The sequence below is a fragment of the Diabrotica undecimpunctata genome, chromosome 11, assembly GCF_040954645.1.
Source record: "Diabrotica undecimpunctata isolate CICGRU chromosome 11, icDiaUnde3, whole genome shotgun sequence".
Classification (NCBI taxonomy): domain Eukaryota; kingdom Metazoa; phylum Arthropoda; class Insecta; order Coleoptera; family Chrysomelidae; genus Diabrotica; species Diabrotica undecimpunctata.
This window is the reverse complement of record NC_092813.1, coordinates 5,513,368-5,534,663: the sequence shown is the minus strand read 5'-3', so window position 1 is coordinate 5,534,663 and position 21,296 is coordinate 5,513,368. Positions and strand designations below refer to the sequence as shown.

General features: G+C 32.7%; 1 protein-coding gene across 1 annotated transcript in view; it reads left to right on the top strand.

Annotated features, from left to right (window-relative positions):
* Positions 1-21,296, top strand: part of LOC140452609 (uncharacterized) — a 156,202-nt gene that overhangs the window by 25,159 nt on the left and 109,747 nt on the right. Inside the window, exon 2 of the mRNA XM_072546927.1 lies at positions 20,046-20,383. Coding sequence (XP_072403028.1) covers positions 20,046-20,383 — 338 coding nt within the window. The remainder of the gene's footprint in view (positions 1-20,045; positions 20,384-21,296) is intronic.

The following is a 21,296-nucleotide window of genomic DNA, read 5'->3' as shown; positions in this document are numbered from 1 at the left end:
TTTACAACCTTGGTATCCATAGCGCCAAGGATAAAAAAGGTCATTGTTATATTTGGATAGAAGGTGAAGCTGGTCGGGGAGCCCAGGACGTAGGCATTTGTCTTAAGAAACACATTGAAGAAAATGTTACTTCTGGAAAACATGTAATTTTGTGGTCAGACTCTTGTCGCGGCCAAAACCGCAGCATTAAAATAGTTTTGATTCTGAAAATGATTTTGGAAACTCATCCTACCATTGAAAAAATTACATTACGCTATTTCTTTCCTAGTCTTAGCTTTTACCCAATGGTAGTGATTTTGGAGATTTTGAAAATGCCCTAAAATTTCAACAACGTTTATATACCGTTGATGATTATCTAAACGTGATGAAAAAATTCCGTAAAAAGAACCCACTAGTAGTTCACAGAATGAAAAAAGAAGAATTCGTCAAGTTAAGAAGAAATACAAGCGAATCAACAAAAGAGACCAATTTAATAGATCTTGATAAAATATTAAAGTTAACAACTACAATTTCCTAAATATGGAACACTTTAAATATCTTAGATAAATAATCACGGTTAATAACAATGCCACTAAAGAAATATAGATCATAATTTAAACTTTTTACCTATTTTAATACATAGATGCTAATCATGAACAATGACTAAAACGGATAAGGAAGAACTACGAATATTTGAAAGGAAAATAATAGGAAAATTGTTTTAATACATAGATGCTAATCATGGACAATGACTAAAACGGATAAGGAAGAACTACGAATATTTGAAAGGAAAATAATAGGAAAATTGTTTTAACCTCATTATCATATCGCTACAAATCCGTATAGAAGAAGAACACATACTGAATAAAGAAAGCTCTTATAACGATATTTTTTAGGAAAATAAATTGCTTAAGGCAGATCGTACACATGCATAGACGCCAAGATGTCAAACTTGTAAAACTGGTATGGAAGGAAGTTAGCACAGAAGAATACCACTTGGGCGTCTCAGTATGCAATGAAGAGAAAAAATCCAATCATATCTCAAAAAATTAACATCGTGAAGATTCTTCTCTGAACCCCATAACAAATGGCTAATCTTTTATTTTTCATTAAAAATTTAAATTTTAATGTCACGTAAATAACGTTTTAAAAGTGCCTTTCCTGAGATAACTTTTTTTAAGCCTGGTTTGTTTGATTACATGTAATTGATTTGATAGTCCCCAACAGATGAGTATTGACTATAGGTAGGATATAGTTGAACAGGCATGTGTTGATAAATATGATGGGTCGGTAGATAGTCTCATTATTCCTAAATCTGACCTTATGTTACCTTCCCCCTTCATTTTTGGAAGTCCTAAAGGCATTTTTTCTCTTGGGGCATCCTCCCAATTTAACTTGGCAATGTAGTTATTATAGAGCCTTTGGATATAGCCAGCGCAACTTTGGCATTGAGATTTAGCTTCTTACACGACGTTGTTGTCTTTATATATGTGTTTGGCCTTGGCATTAGTTCCGTTCGGTATTGGTTAGTACGCGGACCTTTGTAAGTCGGAAAATACTTCTGATGGCTTTTCTAGCAATCCTGATCTAATTAATACCTGAGTTTTATGTACATTGTTTTGTTAGCGTTCTGGCCACATATCCACACATTAGCACTGGTTTAATCACAGTTTTATATATCCTGATTTAAGAAAGTCGTATTAGACCTCTGAATTTAAAAGTATTATAAGAGTTATTAATACATCAGTTAGCTACCTGAATATTCCCTTTTATTTCTTATATTACAACGTTATCTACGATATCTAAAATGTTGCAATCCTTTAAAATTATATGGGTCTATTGTTACGTTATGCCCTACTCTACGTCATCTCGTTTGTATGTTAAAGAACATTTATATGCTTTATTACTGACTATTAGACCGTTTTTTTATGCTAATATCATTATTTTATAGCATTCTAATAATTTATGGATTAAATCCCGATAGCAAATTGATATTCTTCACTTTCTCGGAAAAATAATATTCTAACACACAAAATCCTATTAAATTGCCAAAACCTTCCTTGCATATTCTATTCACTCATGAGGGGCAGCAGCAATATCAATACCATAATAAGGCGTATAATACTGGACTGGCTAATCGTTGGATAATGGGAAGCATGAGTGTAGCAGTTTTAATGTTTTCGGGACTGCTACCTGGTATCGGGGAGCAGAATTATCATTACCGAGTTAATGCATATAGGAATTGTTGCTTGAACTTTATTATTATTAAACAACACTATATTTCCTAGTAAAATAATCATAAATTTACAGTAAGAAAAATTTTTGAACGTTGGTTATGAAAACATCATGTACATACCACCGGGTTCACTATGTCCATATCCAGCAAAATCCTTGTAATAATGATACTGGAAACCAAAGATGAAAATATGCTCCAAGAAACTCTGTGTTATAAAACAGTCGAATAAAATACAGATTCTCCATTCCAATAATTAAAAAATTAATGAACAGCTTACTAAAATAGAAATAACGCCTATTTAAGATGTAATACATTAACGGCCCAAGGGACAAAGCACTCCTAGCATATGCTAATGATATAGAACTCATAACTCTAATGAGAAACTCTTCCGCCACAAACTTCAATAAAGTGAAGAGAGCACAAAAAATGTTTGACATAAAATCAACGAAATGAAAACCAAATACAAGCGAATCAACAGACAACCAATCAACCAATTCAATAAATTTAGAAAAAACATTAAAGTCAACAACTACAATTTCGAAAGTATGGGACACTTTAAATATCTTAGATCACTAATCACGGTTAATAATAATGCCACTAAAGAAATACAGAGCATAATTCAAACTTCAGACCTATTTTAATACATGGATGTGAGTCATGGAGAATGACTAAAACAAATAAGGAAGCACTCCGAATATTTGAAAGAAAAATAATCAGAAATTTTTATTTAACCATCCATCCATCCAATGGCGCTACAGCCCAAATCGGGCCTTGGCCTCCTTTAACAGGCTTCTCCAACCATCTCTATTTACCGCTGTTCTTTTCCATGAACGCGTTCCCAGGCAGTTCCTGGCATCCTCATCGACTTCATCTTCCCATCTCTTTTTAGGTCTTCCAACAGGTCTTTTTCCCTGCATTCTTGCATTTAATAATTTTCTGGGGATTCTATTCTCATGCATGCGGACCACGTGCCCTGCCCATCGTAATCTCTGCAGTTTAGTATGTTGTGCTAGAGTTGGTTCGCTTCGAGTTTTATTCGAGTTTTATTTAACCCCATTATCATAACTACTATTTAAATGGGAATAAGCAACAATTAGAGGTTAAAGTTAGTTTATTGACGTTTCAATTTCCACTTCGGAAATCATTCTCACCAATGTTTGTATTTTGAGAACGATTTCCGAAGTGGAAATTAAAACGTCAATAAACTAACTTTAAGCTTTAATTGTGGCTTATTCCCATTTAAATAGTAATTACTTTAAAATGCCACAAGAAAATAGCTTCAGAACTCATTATCATATCGCTACAAATCCGTATAGAATAAGAAAACATACTGAATAAAGAAAGCTCGCATAACGATATTGTTCAGGAAAATAAATCCCTTAAGGTATATCGGACACGTGCAGAGCCGCCAAGATGTCAAACTTGTAGAACTGGTGTGAAAGGAAGTTAGCACAAAAGAATGCCACTGGGGCATGTCAGTATACAATGGAGAGAAAACATCCAATCATATCTCAAAAAATGAACTTTTCATTTGATTGCAGATTCGTGGAAAATGGATCAACTTGGAGATAAGTTGTAATCAGCGAAGACCTACCCAGTGTTGTAGCGCTACGTATTGATCATGATAAAGAGAAAGAAGAAACAGTGACAAAAAGCAACAAAAATGGACTATGGAGCAAAGCTGCCTCAAAATCTTTGATTGGAGAGGATTTAAATGAAAGTATAAGAAATACAATGGGTGATTGATGGATTCGAGAAACTTGAGACTTAAGAAAGGCACTCTCCGAAACAGTTGTAGTGATAAGATAGAAATAATTTTGTAGAAGTTTTGCTGTTTTATTGTTAAACAAAATGGAATTAACATACGACTTTATATACGCTAAAATAACTAGACAACTTATATGATACGGACATATAAGGAGAAAGTTTAATGATACAATAATCTACCCAATATTTGTTATGAGTAAAAACGATATGAATAAACAAAATAAAGAAAACCATGGCAAAAGGCAAAAAGAGTAATGATTTAAAAATGAGAGAGGTATCCTGTGGATAACATGTGCTTAATTAGGAACGAATGGAGATGAAGATCAGAAGACGACAAAGAACGTTTTAAATTGATAAATGTATACAATTTTTAACAATGTATATTTATAGGTCATTATTAGGGTCAACGTTCTAATTTTATGTAAAATAACACTTTTCAAGTTGGATCGGTTACAGTACAGCACGGTGGAATCAAATACACCCAAAGTTAAAAACTATCGATGTTTATATGAAAGATGAAACCTTATGGCACATGACCGTGCAATCTTGACACCTACACATTATCACATAATTGTGAACGGTATATTGTACCTAATTACTAAGAAGTGTGTTATTTTATTCTAAGAATAAGTTTAATAATTTACGGGAGATTTAATGTATTTAAAATTTTACAGGATCCGGTATCGTAATAAGAAGTCAAATTTCACTACAACTCCATTAAAACGTGTTAAATTTTACTTTGGATATTCTTTTTGTGAATATAATAAGTAAAAATACAGTAAGTTTCATCTTCTTATTGTGCCGTATTCTAATTAAGGTTAGCGATTACTTCTTTAAACGCTTCCCATAAATTAATATAGTTTAAATTTAACTACTTTATGAAACAAATATTGCACATCATAAATTGCAGGAATTGAAAAATTACAAAGATCTCCTGTTTACAGAGTTTCTTTTAATTTTATGTAGTTTATTATAATCCTACCGAAGGGCTTCTACTTTCTTAAACTGTTACACGACTACTCTACTCAATGTTAGTACATTTAGAGACTAAATGTTTAAGTGCATATACATTTTAACAAAAAATATTAATAAATAAAACGAAAACTAGCCATTTCCAAGTTTATAATAAATACTTTTTTAAGTTTGAAAATAATTAAAGCAAGTAATATAAATAACCACCATAAAATATTTAACTACATTAACCAAGTACCTATTTGTGAAATTTCTCGATGACTAAATTGATTGATATTTAAATAAATTTGAAGTTCCAAAACGTACCTGCTGTAAAATTTACAAATCTACGACTAATCATATTATTGGCAACATCGGAGGAGTTTAGTTTTGTACGCAAAGAAATGTATACGGATCCCAAAAGTGTTTTAACCTATTACGGAGTCCACTTAATCCGACGTGTTGGTCGGAGTCCACATAAAGCGCTACCCAGATAATAATATACACGATGTATATTCGCCTGGAGTTAGTATAATACCGTTTTAGTACGGAGCCCCCATTAACCGCTAGATCTATATATATATATATATATATACATATATATACATATACATATATATATATATATATATATATATATATATATATATATATATATATATATATATATATATATATTTATAGAAGCACTTTGATTGCTTCGAGTGGGAGAGAATATATTATTTTCATGAGTGTGAGAAAAATTATTTTCTTCATGCAGAAGTGTATTGTGCTTTTTTTTATTGCAAATTTTACATGTGTATTTAGAGAGGCATTTATCAGTTAAATGCTTAGTGCCAAAACAGTTTCTGCAAAGCTGTGCTTGCTTTACAAAATTAAACCTTTCTCGAGAATTAGTGTCTTTAAATAAGTTACACTGATATATTTTATGACCAATTTGTTCACAAAATATGCAATTTTCATATCTAGATTTATTATTATTTATAGTGGAAATATAAGCAGTTTTTTGAGTGACTTTATTATTAAACTTTGACTGAGTTTCAGTGTAATTAAGTTTCTCTAAAACATCACAACTTTTTTCTAGAAATTTAAAAATTTTTTTGAGTGTTGGAACATTCTTAGAACCTACTTCATATTCAAAAGCCTTGTGAGAAGCGAAATCTATTTTTTCTAAAAATATTTCTATTAAAAGGAGGTCCCAATGTTCAATTGGAACTTCGAGATTACTAAGAGCTTGAAGCGTTTGCTTCGTGTGTACAAGAAAATCTCTTAGTACCTGAGGAGTGGATTTGACTAGAGATTGAGACTTTAACAGCTTTTTATAAGAGTACTAATCACTCGTGATTTGCCATCATATCTTTCTTTTAGAATTTTTATAGCGATAGCAAAATTTGCATCTACTACTTCGATGCTGCTAATTAAGGTTCTCCTTTGAGGAAAGATTTTAAATATATAAACTTTTGTACATTATTTAAACTTGAATTGTTTGTGATCAGAGTTTCAAATAGTTGAAAAAATTCATTGAATTCTGAGAAATTGCCGGTAAAGGTTTTCATGCTAATTTCAGGCAGATTCGCACTGAAAACAGCTTTATTATTTGAGCTAGGTGCTTTATTTTCTGTTAAATTTAATTCTATTATTTTTCTTTCTTTCTAAACCTTTGAGTGTGTTGAAGTGTTTTTCTTCAACATTTGCTCGATCAGCTGATTGTTGGTCGCTGTCATCAGTCTGTTCGATTTCTAATTCAATTTGTTCATATTGTGTGAAAAAATTAAAAAGTTTTTCTTTCCTATTTTCAAAATCAAGTATTTCGTTTTCTGTGTCTTTATTGGCTATAAACCATTCTGAGATACGTGTAATTGATGCTTTAAGTGATTTACGCTTTTTCTTTAAAGCTTCCATTTTTTATTTAAAAGTGAATATATTTGCAAATATATATACTGAGCGAGAAATAAGAGTGAATGATTTTGTTTAGTGTAAATGTCTTTTTCAACTAAGACGCGATTTTAATTGTAATAGAGTATTTTTACTAGAGTGATAAACAAATATTTTTCGTGAGAGCCGGCTGTGAGACAATCTGTATAATAAATAATTGTCAGCTATCTTTAGCGATATTGAGAAGAAAGATCTGTTGTCAAATCAAAGCCATTAGTTAATATAAATATTATTGAACAAATAAATGTCGAGACAAATACACTCGCGATCAAAAAATCCGGGTCACCTTGAAAATTCAAGTTTCTTAAATACTTTGCATCTGGTGCAGTAATAACCTTTTTTTTAGGCTAATGTATTTTTTATTTGTCATCAATGTTTGTTTTGAAAGAAAGAAAAACGGTTTTTTTATTGTTTTTATTGAAAAAGCAGAAAACAAACCAAATTGTTGAAACAGACATATGAAAGAAAAAATGAAAAATACAGAACGTGGTAAAACATCAGTGGAATTTCAATGACTAATATCGTGTATTGCCTCCCCTTGCTCTAATAACCTCTTGCAGACGACGGGGCATATTCTCAATTTTTCTCTGGATTACATGTTGTGGTATGTTATTCCACTCTCTCACTAACAGATCCTTAAGCTCCTGTGCGTTGTTAGGAGGAGGTGTATGGGTTTGAATACGTTTTTTCAAATCGTCCCAGAGATGGTTGATGGGATTCAGATCCGGAGATCTAGCTAGCCAGGGTAACCTCGTAATTCCAACCTTGTCCAAGTATTGCATACTGATCCTGGCAACCTGCGGTCGCACGTTGTCCTGCATAAAAACTGCGTCTTCTCTAAACCCTGCCATGGTGGGCATAACATGTTCTTCCAGAATCTCCGTAATGTACCTTCGTGCAGTTAAGGACCCATTTTTGATGAAGGTAATTCTGTGCGGAAGTCGGAAGATACACCTCCCCTAGCCATGACCGAGCCTCCACCAAATGGCATTCTTGGAGCAATGCAAGCTTGTGAAAATCATTCACCGGTTCTCCTCCAAACTCTTACACGTCCATTGGATCCAGTTAGGCAGAAACAGGATTCATCTGAGAATAACACTTTGCTCCAATCATTAATTCCCCAATGCGCGTATTGTCGAGCAAAAGCTAGTCGTACAACTCGATGCGCACGGCCAAGTGGCGGTCCTGTAGCCATTACCCGAGAAGATAGTCCAGAAGAACGAAGTCTTCTCCTGACTGTTGCAACGCTAACATTGCAATTTCGTACTTCCTGTAGGCAATTTCGATGCATAACCGCAGTTGAGGTCCGGTTTCGTAAAGCCTGAAACACAAGGAAACGGTCATCTCGTGCCTTGGTCGTTCTTCTTCGTCCAGAGCCAGGTCGTCTGATTAGCAAACTCGTCTTCTGAAAGCGTTGAAGCACTCGTTGAACCGTAGAAAGGCTTACGCTAACAGTTCTTGCGACTTGCCGTTGAGTGTGATCGTCTTCCACAAACCTAACAATGCGTGCCGTTTCAACAACAGTCAAAGGCATTTTTGACGAAAAATAAACAATAATAAACACTAATAATGACACTAATAAACACTAATGGTGGCAATAATAAACGTTTGTTTGTTGCGTTTGAACAGAAATTCGAAGCACAAATGAGACATTTAAAACAAGCGGCAGTTACAGGTACCGTTCATTTTGGGAAGTGTACAGTTTTCCGCGAAATCGGCATTATTGGAATTCTTTGTTACAAAGAAAACCCTAAGCCGACAACAATTCTGAAAAACATGCATTAGTTTGTATTTGTGTTATTATTATTTACCATAAAGCTCGTTAAAAATGAAATAACGCCGATTTTCAAGGTGACCCGGATTTAATGATCGCGAGTGTATCTACCAAATATAAATTATGTGCATACAGTGATTATAGAAGATATAGAAAGAGTTTTAACCTCACCAAATGTTTTGCAAGTATCAAATTTAATTATCGCTATCGCTTAGCAACACTTTTCACAAAACACACGTGTCTAATCTTGAACGAAGGTCAACTTGTGCAATCTTTCTTCTAGGGACGAGAAACCATTATTCTTACTTCTTGTTGTTCTTCGGCGTGTGTAATCCTTTTCTTTCTTCAGTCCTGTTTCATCAAATAATCTGTGCTCGATAGGACCACGAAATGAGGGAGCCTTGTAACTGGCTACCTACATTCGAGGGTTGGAAATCTTTTGATTCCAAGCCTTACTTCAAAGGACTTGTGAATAGATGTATCTCCATAGGTTTGGTTCTTCAGTGACCGTTGAAGGATAAGGATTCTTAATATGAGCAAATATAGCTCCAGAGAAATAAAATCACTTTAAGTTTGACGATTTATAATTAAATCTTTTTAAAGTAGAGAGGCCCAACACGGCCGTAGCGTACTATACAATATCAAAAAATTCTTTCTTTATCACTCGGTCAAAAATGACCGATTTCGGCGTAGAGAAATATTTTATACGTGAATTGAGAGTGTTTAAAAATTCTGTTGCCTCTACGGCGATGTGTGAGAATGAACTGATAAAACACTACTTGATGCGTGAAAGTGAAGATTACTCCACTTTTATTTAGGTGTGAAAACTATTTAAGAGGGTGAGACGACACCAGTCAGTCGGGGTCGCGATCAAACTTGATAAAGTGACTATTTTACTTATTCTACACTAAGACAAGTCTAAAGAATTACATTTTTATTTTATATTTTAAAAACAATATGTTCATTTCTGGAACACATGTATTGTTGAAATAGCTGTTATTAAATTATTTTTAGAAACATCGATTGATTTGTCTGACGAATAGAGTACCACATCATCTGCAAATTGTAGTATTTTTGTGTTAATAGGAACAATGACTTCTAAATCTATATTATATAAAATATATAAAATTGAACTTAAAATACTTCCCTGCGGCAGGCCTATATTGGACAGTCGAGGAGAAAAAATTTTGTCATTGATTTTTAAGTAAATCAATCTCTCTGAGTACAAAGTTTTCAAAAAGGATGTTATACCTATAGGTATCCCGACTGACAATAACTTTTGTTCAAGGAAATCCAAATTTATATTATCAAAAGCAGATGATACGTCCAGAAATGCAGCTGCAGTAGATGAGTTTTCCGTGAAATTGACTTGAACTGTTGTTACGAGAGCAGTTATGGCATCTTGCGTGGATTTAAACTTGCGAAAACCAAATTGAGAGTGTGGGAGAATGTCATTAAATTCTAACCAATGCTATAATCTATTTTTAATTAGTCTTTCCAGGGTTTTAAGAAGACAAGAAGCTAGAGATATTGGGCAATATGAATTGTAATCGTCACGTTTGCCAGGTTTTCTTATAGGTATTATAATATATTCCTTCCAGCTTTCTGGAATTGATGCTTGTTTCTGCCAAATATTATTTAGAATATGAACATCGTCCTTACCTGTAAACAATTCAACAATTCTTGCTAATGGCCAGTGTAGGGGTGAAACTTTATCTTCCTTTAATAGAACTAAGTCGTTAACTTCAAGGTTCTTCTGTGATGTTAACCACTTGGGGCGATTCTGAAGTTGATTAAGGTAATCAATTTTCCAGCGTTTGGCAAATGATTGCTGAATCTTCATGAAGTTTTGCCAAATTGTTAATTTATTGTTAGGTATTTCCGTCACTATCTCTTTAGGAAATGACGTAATTGGTTTTCCTATTAGGAAATGTCCTGGAGACAATGTGTTAAAGTCATTTGGATCATTTGACATAGCACAAAGAGGGCGTTAGTTTAGTACTGCTTCTATTTGTGCGAGAACTGTGCTAAAGGCTTCAAAAGTTAAAGTGGTATTGCCTAAAAGCCTTAAAATGTGATATTTAGCACTTTTTATGGCTGCCTCCCAAATTCCACCATGATGCAGAGAATGGGCTACAATGAATTTCCATTGTATTTCAGAAGAGGAGAGAAAATTGAATATGGACTCAGAGGCTTCCTTTTGTTTAAGAGATAGTGCAACTTCCCTCAACTGATTTCTAGCTCCTAGAAAATTAGTGGCGTTATCTGAGTACATAATTTGTGGACAGCCTCTCCTACTAATGAATCTTTTTAAAGCAAGTAAGAAACTTTCGGTAGAGAGACCTGTGACTAATTCGATGTGCACTGCACGAGTAACCATACATACGAACAACGCTATGTAGGATTTTATTTTTGGAGCCTTTCTTAAATTGGAGCTTTTTATAAGACATGGATCACCAAAGTCTAGACCAACATTGGTAAATGGAGGGGAGAAACATGAACGTTCCTGTGGTAAATCAGCCATTAACTGTGTGGCTGTCTTTGCTTTAAATTTAAAACAATCGTGACATTTGTTAATTATTCTTTTAGTTTCTTTGACACCATTTAGACACCAATATCTTAAACGAAAATTGGAAAGAGTATTTTGAGGGCCTGCATGACATAATCTTATATGTTCTCTATGCAGCATTAATTTTACTACGTAATTATGAGAGGGTAGAAGTAATGTGTACTTCTGTTCATATGGGACGTCTAAGTACCTTAGACGACCACCTACACGAATCATTTGCTGATTATCTATGAATGGGTTGAGTTTTAAAATTGTTCTATTTGAAATTATCTCCTTATTTTAAAGACAAGAAAATTCTCGAAAAAAGTGTGCCTTTTGCAAAAGTTTTATTATTAAATTTTCAGCATTTTTTAATTCTAAAACAGAGAAGGGTCCAACATATTTTTCATTTGGAAACTTGAAATTGTGAATGTACCTGAGAATAAGTGCTATACTGCGTTGAAGTTTTCAAAAAGGATGTTATACCTATAGGTATCCCGACTGACAATAACTTTTGTTCAAGGAAATCCAAATTTATATTATCAAAAGCAGATGATAAGTCCAGAAATGCAGCTGCAGTAGATGAGTTTTCCGTGAAATTGACTTAAACTGTTGTTACGAGAGCAGTTATGGCATCTTGCGTGGATTTAAACTTGCGAAAACCAAATTGAGAGTGTGGGAGAATGTCATTAAATTCTAACCAATGCTATAATCTATTTTTAATTAGTCTTTCCAGGGTTTTAAGAAGACAAGAAGCTAGAGATATTGGGCAATATGAATTGTAATCGTCACGTTTGCCAGGTTTTCTTATAGGTATTATAATATATTCCTTCCAGCTTTCTGGAATTGGTGCTTGTTTCTGCCAAATATTATTTAGAATATGAACATCGTCCTTACCTGTAAACAATTCAACAATTCTTGCTAATGGCCAGTGTAGGGGTAAAACTTTATCTTCCTTTAATAGAACTAAGTCGTTAACTTCAAGGTTCTTCTGTGATGTTAACCACTTGGGGCGATTCTGAAGTTGATTAAGGTAATCAATTTTCCAGCGTTTGGCAAATAATTGCTGAATCTTCATGAAGTTTTGCCAAATTGTTAATTTATTGTTAGGTATTTCCGTCACTATCTCTTCAGGAAATGACGTAATTGGTTTTCCTATTAGGAAATGTCCTGGAGACAATGTGTTAAAGTCATTTGGATCATTTGACATAGCACAAAGAGGGCGTGAGTTTAGTACTGCTTCTATTTGTGCGAGAACTGTGCTAAAGGCTTCAAAAGTTAAAGTGGTATTGCCTAAAAGCCTTAAAATGTGATATTTAGCACTTTTTATGGCTGCCTCCCAAATTCCACCATGATGCAGAGAATGGGCTACAATGAATTTCCATTGGATTTCAGAAGAGGAGAGAAAATTGAATATGGACTCAGAGGCTTCCTTTTGTTTAAGAGATAGTGCAACTTCCCTCAACTGATTTCTAGCTCCTAGAAAATTAGTGGCGTTATCTGAGTAGATAATTTGTGGACAGCCTCTCCTACTAATGAATCTTTTTAAAGCAAGTAAGAAACTTTCGGTAGAGAGACCTGTGACTAATTCGATGTGCACTGCACGAGTAACCATACATACGAACAACGCTATGTAGGATTTTATTTTTGGAGCCTTTCTTAAATTGGAGCTTTTTATAAGACATGGATCACCAAAGTCTAGACCAACATTGGTAAATGGAGGGGAGAAACATGAACGTTCTTGTGGTAAATCAGCCATTAACTGTGTGGCTGTCTTTGCTTTAAATTTAAAACAATCGTGACATTTGTTAATTATTCTTTTAGTTTCTTTGACACCATTTAGACACCAATATCTTAAACGAAAATTGGAAAGAGTATTTTGAGGGCCTGCATGACATAATCTTATATGTTCTTCATGCAGCATTAATTTTACTACGTAATTATGAGAGGGTAGAAGTAATGTGTACTTCTGTTCATATGGGACGTCTGAGTACCTTAGACGACCACCTACACGAATCATTTGCTGATTATCTATGAATGGGTTGAGTTTTAAAATTGTTCTATTTGAAATTATCTCCTTATTTTAAAGACAAGAAAATTCTCGAAAAAAGTGTGCCTTTTGCAAAAGTTTTATTATTAAATTTTCAGGATTTTTTAATTCTGAAACAGAGAAGGGTCCAACATATTTTTCATTTGGAAACTTGAAATTGTGAATGTACCTGAGAATAAGTGCTATACTGCGTTGAAGTTTTCAAAAAGGATGTTATACCTATAGGTATCCCGACTGACAATAACTTTTGTTCAAGGAAATCCAAATTTATATTATCAAAAGCAGATGATAAGTCCAGAAATGCAGCTGCAGTAAATGAGTTTTCCGTGAAATTGACTTAAACTGTTGTTACGAGAGCAGTTATGGCATCTTGCGTGGATTTAAACTTGCGAAAACCAAATTGTGAGTGTGGGAGAATGTCATTAACTTCTAACCAATGCTCTAATCTATTTTAAATTAGTCTTTCCAGGGTTTTAAGAAGACAAGAAGCTAGAGATATTGGGCAATATGAATTGTAATCGTCATCACGTTTGCCAGGTTTTCTTATAGGTATTATAATATACTCCTTCCAGCTTTCTGGAATTGGTGCTTGTTTCTGCCAAATATTATTTAGGATATGAAGTAGATGGATTTTATGTTCATTTGTCAGGTTAGAAATCATAGAATAAGATATATTGTGTTTACTAGGAGCAGTATTGTTATTTTGTTTGAGGACCCTTCTTAGTTCCCATAGATAGAACGGACGATCTAAGCAAAGGTTATCTCTAGAAACAGTGGCTATGGAGTTGGTAATATCATTCGCAACCCAATCTGGTGAAATTTTTTTGGTAAAACTCTGTTTGTTATCCATGGTTCGTCCGGGTCAATAGGTAAATTATTGGATTGTTTGGGATTTTTGAAGCAATTTAATTTCTTCCATACCTCCTTAATAGGAGTATTTTGATTCAAACTTTCACAATACTCCTTCCAGTTTTTCCTTTTCTTCTCCTTAAAGGTTTTCTTCGCTAATGCGTCCATCTTTTTGTATTCTATTAGGTTCCTTATTGTGGGATTTTGCTTATATTTAATATAAGTTAATTTTCTGCGTCGGGCTGTTTCCTGGCACGTTTTGTCCCATCAAGGTTTTGGAATGTGATGTTTGTTGGTAATATTCGTGTATTGTTTTGACAGATTCTTAATTTTAATTCTTTGTCAGCAAAAATATAAGAAAATATCTCTAGGATAGGTAGTTCGATACTATTTTCGACACAATATATTTTTGATTTATCGAACTGATCTTTATTTGCAAAAATTACAAGAAACAGATGTGATATTACCCGTTCGGAATCAATCGGTAATGGTATAATAATATATTTTCGATCTTTTACAGTTTTGGCGTGTACAATATTAATTCTTCGGTTACTATATTCCATGTTTTCTTTAAATATGTCATTCATTATTTTCTCGTGGAGTTCTTTAATTTTATTTTGTTAAAAAAAATTTTGACAAACGTTGAAGTTGTGGAGTAAAAATTATGGTTTTATTGACAGCTACCAATAATTACACTAAAGATATCTATAGGATTTAGTGAAGATAGGATTAGCGTTGTTTGTTTCAATTTTGTGCTTGATTTCGTTTGTGAAGGTCAGTTTGTCGCCTTCGACATAAAATATATCTACATATTCAGTATATAATCTAGAATTAGTTCTTGTTCTTCGTAATTTAGATGATCAATTCTTAGTTGTTCTTTAATTATCCGTGTTCTATCTACTACGGGTTCTTTAGAATCGTTTTTGTTGTAGGATAAGATTGTTTCCGAATTTTTGAAAGGTGCGATTGAAATGTCTGAAAATTCGATTGTCTTCGGAATAGCATTAGCATTTAGGACGGAAGTTAGGAATTCTCCATTTTCGTCTACGGACTAATGCATGAGGTAATCTAACTTTTTCTATTTCTTGAGCTGATAATATGGCACCTGTATTTGATAAGTTGCATTTTAGTCTGCATATTTTTTCGGTCCTGCTGTGAATGGCAATTCTGTTTGGCAAAAATGTATCAATATAAAAATATATAATATATCAATAAAAATGTATCAAATATATCAAATAAAAATATATCAAGAGAAAATATACCAAAAATATAGGAAAATAAAAAAATATGTCAATATAATATCAGTATAAAATAGTATGAAAGAAATATGTTAATATCAATAATTTTAAATATTAGATAATCAACTTGTAATTTTTTTATGTATCTTGATTAATTGACTTGCAATATAGTCAATTTTGTAAATTATTATAACAAAATTATTAACGAGATGATTCAAAATCTACTTACATAAAGAAGAACATCGGGACGCCTTGTTCTCTTTCCTCAGCTACCAGGGGCTTTACTACGTGTTCTTTCCGTAGATTGCAGGAGTGAGGTTGTTCGGAGATGCTTTCTTATTTAAGGGTCGACTTGTTCTCTCTGCTCAGCCACCAGGGTCTTCACTAGGTGTTCCTTCCGTAGATCATAGGAGTAAGGACTTCCGTAGATTCTTTGTTCTGTTAAGGGATGAGAATATGCCGCTGTCAGTCAGTATACACGTGTTCTAGCAACGTTAACCGGATCCTACTGACTGCGCCAATTGTTAGATCACCAATCAGATATTTGACTTTTAAAAAAAATATTTATTTGTTACACATTAAATAATAAATAATAGTAGAAAATTAAATTAATTTAAAATGACTACAATAACTGGACTGGTCGAAGTTGCAGCTAAGTGTGTTTCCGGCATCTGAAAATGGTAATTTATAGGTTTGGTATCAAGTACTGAATCGCTGTTCCCATAAATATTGACCAATAATTTGTACAAAGTTCTTCTACTGCGTGCTCAGCGGTTTCTATTGGAATGGAATGATGAAATCTGAAGTCGGCGAACTTAAGCTAGTTCAAGGTTAATATTTTTTCATATAACAGCTCCCCTTATTAGTAAAAAGTCAATGTAATTACTTTGACTTTTACAGAGTAATTGGTGTTCTCTCAGAGTATATATATATATATATATATATATATATATATATATATATATATATGTACTTGTGACTCGTTTGGAAAAAATATATAAATGTTTTGGATGGGTTGAAGTCAATAAAAGAAGCTATTGGTTAACTATTTATTATCTCGAGCTTTCAATTGTGTGAAAAAATTTTTGGTTAACCCACCAAATAAAATTAGTTTGGTTAATAAAATTGCTGCTAATATATTTCAAAAGGAATTAATGGAAAAATGTCCTTATCTAATAAATGCTCCTCTAAAATTTTAATATAATTTTGAAAACATTTTCTTAACACAATAACAATTGAATTAATAAATAAGTTAAAATAGCGACCAATTATAAATAAGCCTCAATGTCATAAATGACAAATTAAAATTTTTATTTTTGACAATTATATTGCTAAAAATAAAATTTTGTATGAAAATTGAAAAAGGTATGTGAAAAGGTATCTTTTCTTTACACGTTATTATAAGTTCATCCAAACCAAAGTTACATAGTATGAAGGATATTTTGCTGCCCATTGGAGTGCCAAAGATTTGTTTAAAGAAATTACCATTGAACAAAACGATGTTAGAGTCAAATATAAATGTTAAAATTCTTATGAAATCATCTAATTTTAACATTTATATTTCAGCCGAGTCGTGAATAAGGTTTCTTTATTTGAGGAACTGGGAAACTAACTACACCAAAAATAAATAAAAAAATACTTATGAGATTTTCTGGGCAACAAACACAAGAAGATTTCGAAACTATTTTATTTGGACGCCGTTTAAGAAAATCCTCTTGCTGGGTAGAAACAAGGCTTATTTCACATAACCAGTTATTACAAATAAAATTATCCAAATTTATCAATCAAAATATTCTAATTTTGATCAACATTCCTTACATTGAGTTTAACCTTTAAACAAAACAGAATTCAAAATTGTAGTTGTGTACCAAATGACAGAAAGGAATAATACTGACTCTCATATAATATGTGGGAATGAAATATCAAACTTTTTTGAAATACACAATAATTATTAAAGTTAACTTTATTTAAAAGGAGACTTTATTTATCATTTTTCAGTTTGTCATGAAAGCAAATCTTTGTATATTAATGAAAAATGCTTATTTTACTTAAAAAAATTTCAACAAAAAGTACCTTGTTTCACGGGCTGTGTATTTCCTTTAAGAAAGTTTATTACCTTGGAATTGGATACAAATCAAACACCCTATCCCACACAAACTGCAAATGATCTAGATGGACCCATGAAAACACAAAATGGACTTGCGGAGGTCAAACATTTAATTGGGCTTCAGATTATCCTGGATGATAACAAAATGTATTCTTCAAAACTAGGCTGCTTAATTCTTACTTAAAACCATGTGGACCTCTTAAGACGTTGGACACGCTGTTTTTCACGTTTCTTACATAGTATACAGTACAACAAATCGGTGATGAACTAATTCACTGAACAAATACTGTCAAATAGCATTTTGAGTTTAAATTCATCTCTTAACTCATGAAATTAAGCAAAAAATTGCCGGTTTTGAAAACTACATACCGAGATCTTATCTCTTCTGAACCGAATCTGCTTCTCCTAACTATTATTACACTTTACTTTACTTTATTGAATTCTCGAAGACAAATAACGAATAACAATAACGAATTTTAAGAAGAAAATCCGGACTCAAACAATAAAACCAACTGCTTTGGATGTCCATCGTATACTGATATTATTTTCTCAAAAGAATATCTTGCCCGCATCAGCGAAAAGATTCCTGTTTATTTGACGCGCAATATCTAATAGACGGAATCAACATCAAACAAAATATCAATTAGTGTTATTACACACAGACTAAAAATTTCTATATTATGAATCTCAGCGACGCAAAAAGATTGAGAAGATTTTTCTGTGTTTTAACATATACCAGGGGAAATAGAAATGCTACAATTTTGCCTTGTTTTGTCTTGTTGTCTTCCGTCATTTTTATTTTCTCTTTTGTCTTCTTTTTCGTTACTTTAGCATCATCCAGACTGCTCTCTGCATTGCGTACTGAATGAGATCTTCTGTGTGTAGAAATCTTTAATCCCGTTTTGCTATCACTGCTATGGGAAATACCGGTGGTATGTATGGTATCACTTTCGGTCGCGATGTTGTCGAAATTTTCATTACTCACTACCTCACTAGACACTACCACACTAGATAACTGTTAGATTTATATGAAAATTTTCAGAACTAACTAATTTGTTAACATTTTCAATATTACTATGCGACTCTGAACTATCTCCAGAGTTTAATATTGTATTCTCGCTAGGGAAATTTTAATTTGAATCATTGTCTGAATATGAATCCTTATTTTCAATATCATATTTATTTTCAAGTATATTTTCAATATTATATAATATTGAATAATTATATTTAATTATATTTATTTTCAATGTCAATGTGCATTCACTAATATTAAATCGAATAGTCCTATTCTGTATAGAATGTGCATTATACAATTAATTTGATGAACATTTTCTAAATTTTTCTACATTTTTCGATTTATATCAGATAATTCACTACCTACTTCTAGTACTTGATCATAAGACCTTTATACTAAATAATCTTTGATTAAACTCCAGCAAAAAGTTTTGTGCTCTTAATAAAAACAAGCAACTTTATGAAGAGTATAAAGATTTCTTCTGGCTCAATATTTGTTTTGTCCTTGTATATCAGATATGTAAAAAACACATTCGTTGCAATTAAGTGGAACCTTGCCAGATAAGCATAATAATATTAACAATAATTGCCGCAGTAACGAGGCGATTCGTCACAGATTGATATAATACAAAAGTAGCTAGAAGAGTAGTCAAGGTCAATAACAATAGATCACTATTCAATCGTTAATTGTAATTAAACATATGTAATCTCAATTACTCGTAGTGAATAGTCACAACAGACGAATTTAAAGTTAACCTCCTATCATCGTCAACTAAGTCTGTTGTTAGTCAATAACCGTTAATCTGTAAATAGTGAGATGTAGCAATAGATGTAAGAATGTAAGAACAGATTTATACATATATTTACAACGCTCCGTATTACGAAGACTAGAACCCCCAGAGATGCACGACCGGCTTATAGAGACAAGACAAGAATACCTGCCTTATCTTATGGCGTTCCATGTACAGTTGTCACTTTATCATACGTTTTTCTCCCTATTTTTCATTTTCTGAAACATGATTCACTCTACCTATGTTGCAAAGATGTTTCCTCAAATGAAAGTGCCCATTTCTCATCTCTCTTATGCTATGATCAACTAGATTAGCCAAAAGTATTTTGTCAATGTTGTTAATGATTTTCTTTAAATGGGTGTGCTTCTTTTTTGCACTCCATTTATTTTTATACTTTTTCAACCACCTTTTTGTTTTATTTCTAACAAATTGTGACACCGTAGAATCATTCTGAATCTTGAATTAGTTATTAGTAATTAAGTTAATATAGTATTAGTTGTTTGCTCTATATTTAATACCCGTTACTATAGGAGATTAGTTAGATGATGGTATTCATTTCTCCCATGCTGTGATATTAGTTCAACTGAAAGAGGGGTTCCTCAAATAATGTGCCAGGGATATTTGTATGACTTCTACATGGGTCCCTTGTTGGGTCTTCACATATTGTAACCTCAGGATAGTTAAAAAAGCTAAAGTTTATTTCCTTGTATCCTTATTTATAGTATTTTTGTTAGATTCTTTCATCATCAATATTATAATACAGTTTTATGCCTACAATTTTATCATTAAATAATAATATTTTTTAGCTCTTCTGAAAACGACAAGAAGACAAGAACAGAAAAATCAAAAAACAAACCCGAAAACATGTCTAATTTGAAAACAAACACATCTATTAATCCAATATTCTCTAAGCAGCCCTCCAAATCTCAGAAAAATGTTAAAGACAATAAATACGAAAAATTTAATAAATATGAACAAAAGAGATTGCTAGAAAGTAAGACATCTAGAAGTAGATCCAATTCAAGAGAAAGAGTTGGAAAAAGACCGAGGTCCGAATCGGAGGACGAGGAACTAGCTGAAATTAGAAAAAGAAGGCAAATATATGAAGCGGAGTTTGCTGAAATATCTAGAAAATTAAAATTAGGTAAGGTTGATTATTAAAAATAAAGTGTAAACTTAAAGAAATAGAGAAAGAAAGAAAATTGTGTAAAGTTGGACAAAATAAATTTTACGCTACATTTATGTTCTCTTGTATAACACATTAGGTTTTATAAATAAAAAATTCATGCGTTAATGTAAAATTATACTCCACACTTCTCTTGTACTTTTAATTCTAATTTTCTTCCGAATCGATAAAAATGTCGATTTACTTAGCGGCACATACTTTTAAAGAGCATTTTTATACGATTCGATCGTATATCGCACTCGAAAATTTTACTGCGTCCTTCGAAATTTACATTCAAATTTTATTGAAGTAGTCGACTACCTATAAGCCATCCTGCAACTAAAAATATTTGGAAAGCGAGATGCAGTAAGAAGAAGAACATCCTGGTTGAAAATCTTCAGAACCTGGCTCAACACAACATATGTGCAGCTTTTTACCGCTGCTCAAGATAACACAAAGGTTGCCAGGATGATCGCCAACATTCATCACAGATAGGACACCAAGAAATACCTTCTGTTTCGAAGTTTTTGAAATATTAGCTACTAATACATCGTAACAAACCTACCGACATTGACATCTGTTATTTACCTTTATCAAAAACTAACTAGAGCTATAGGTGTGTCGGGAGTTCCCGGTCATCTAAGATTCGACTCACCGGCTCCAGCTCACTTTAGAGAACCGCATAACTTTGTGAGGTGACGGGAGTTATAGTCGTTGACCCCATAAGCCATTACCCTAAATCCGATGCGTCACCACCTGAACTATGATCGACCTGAATATAAAAGTGCAACTTGCGAATTATTGTTTTATTTTCCAATGTGTAATGTATTTCATTTTAATTAATTATTATTCACTCTGATTTGAAACTTTGTACAGTGAAGTCTGATTTTAA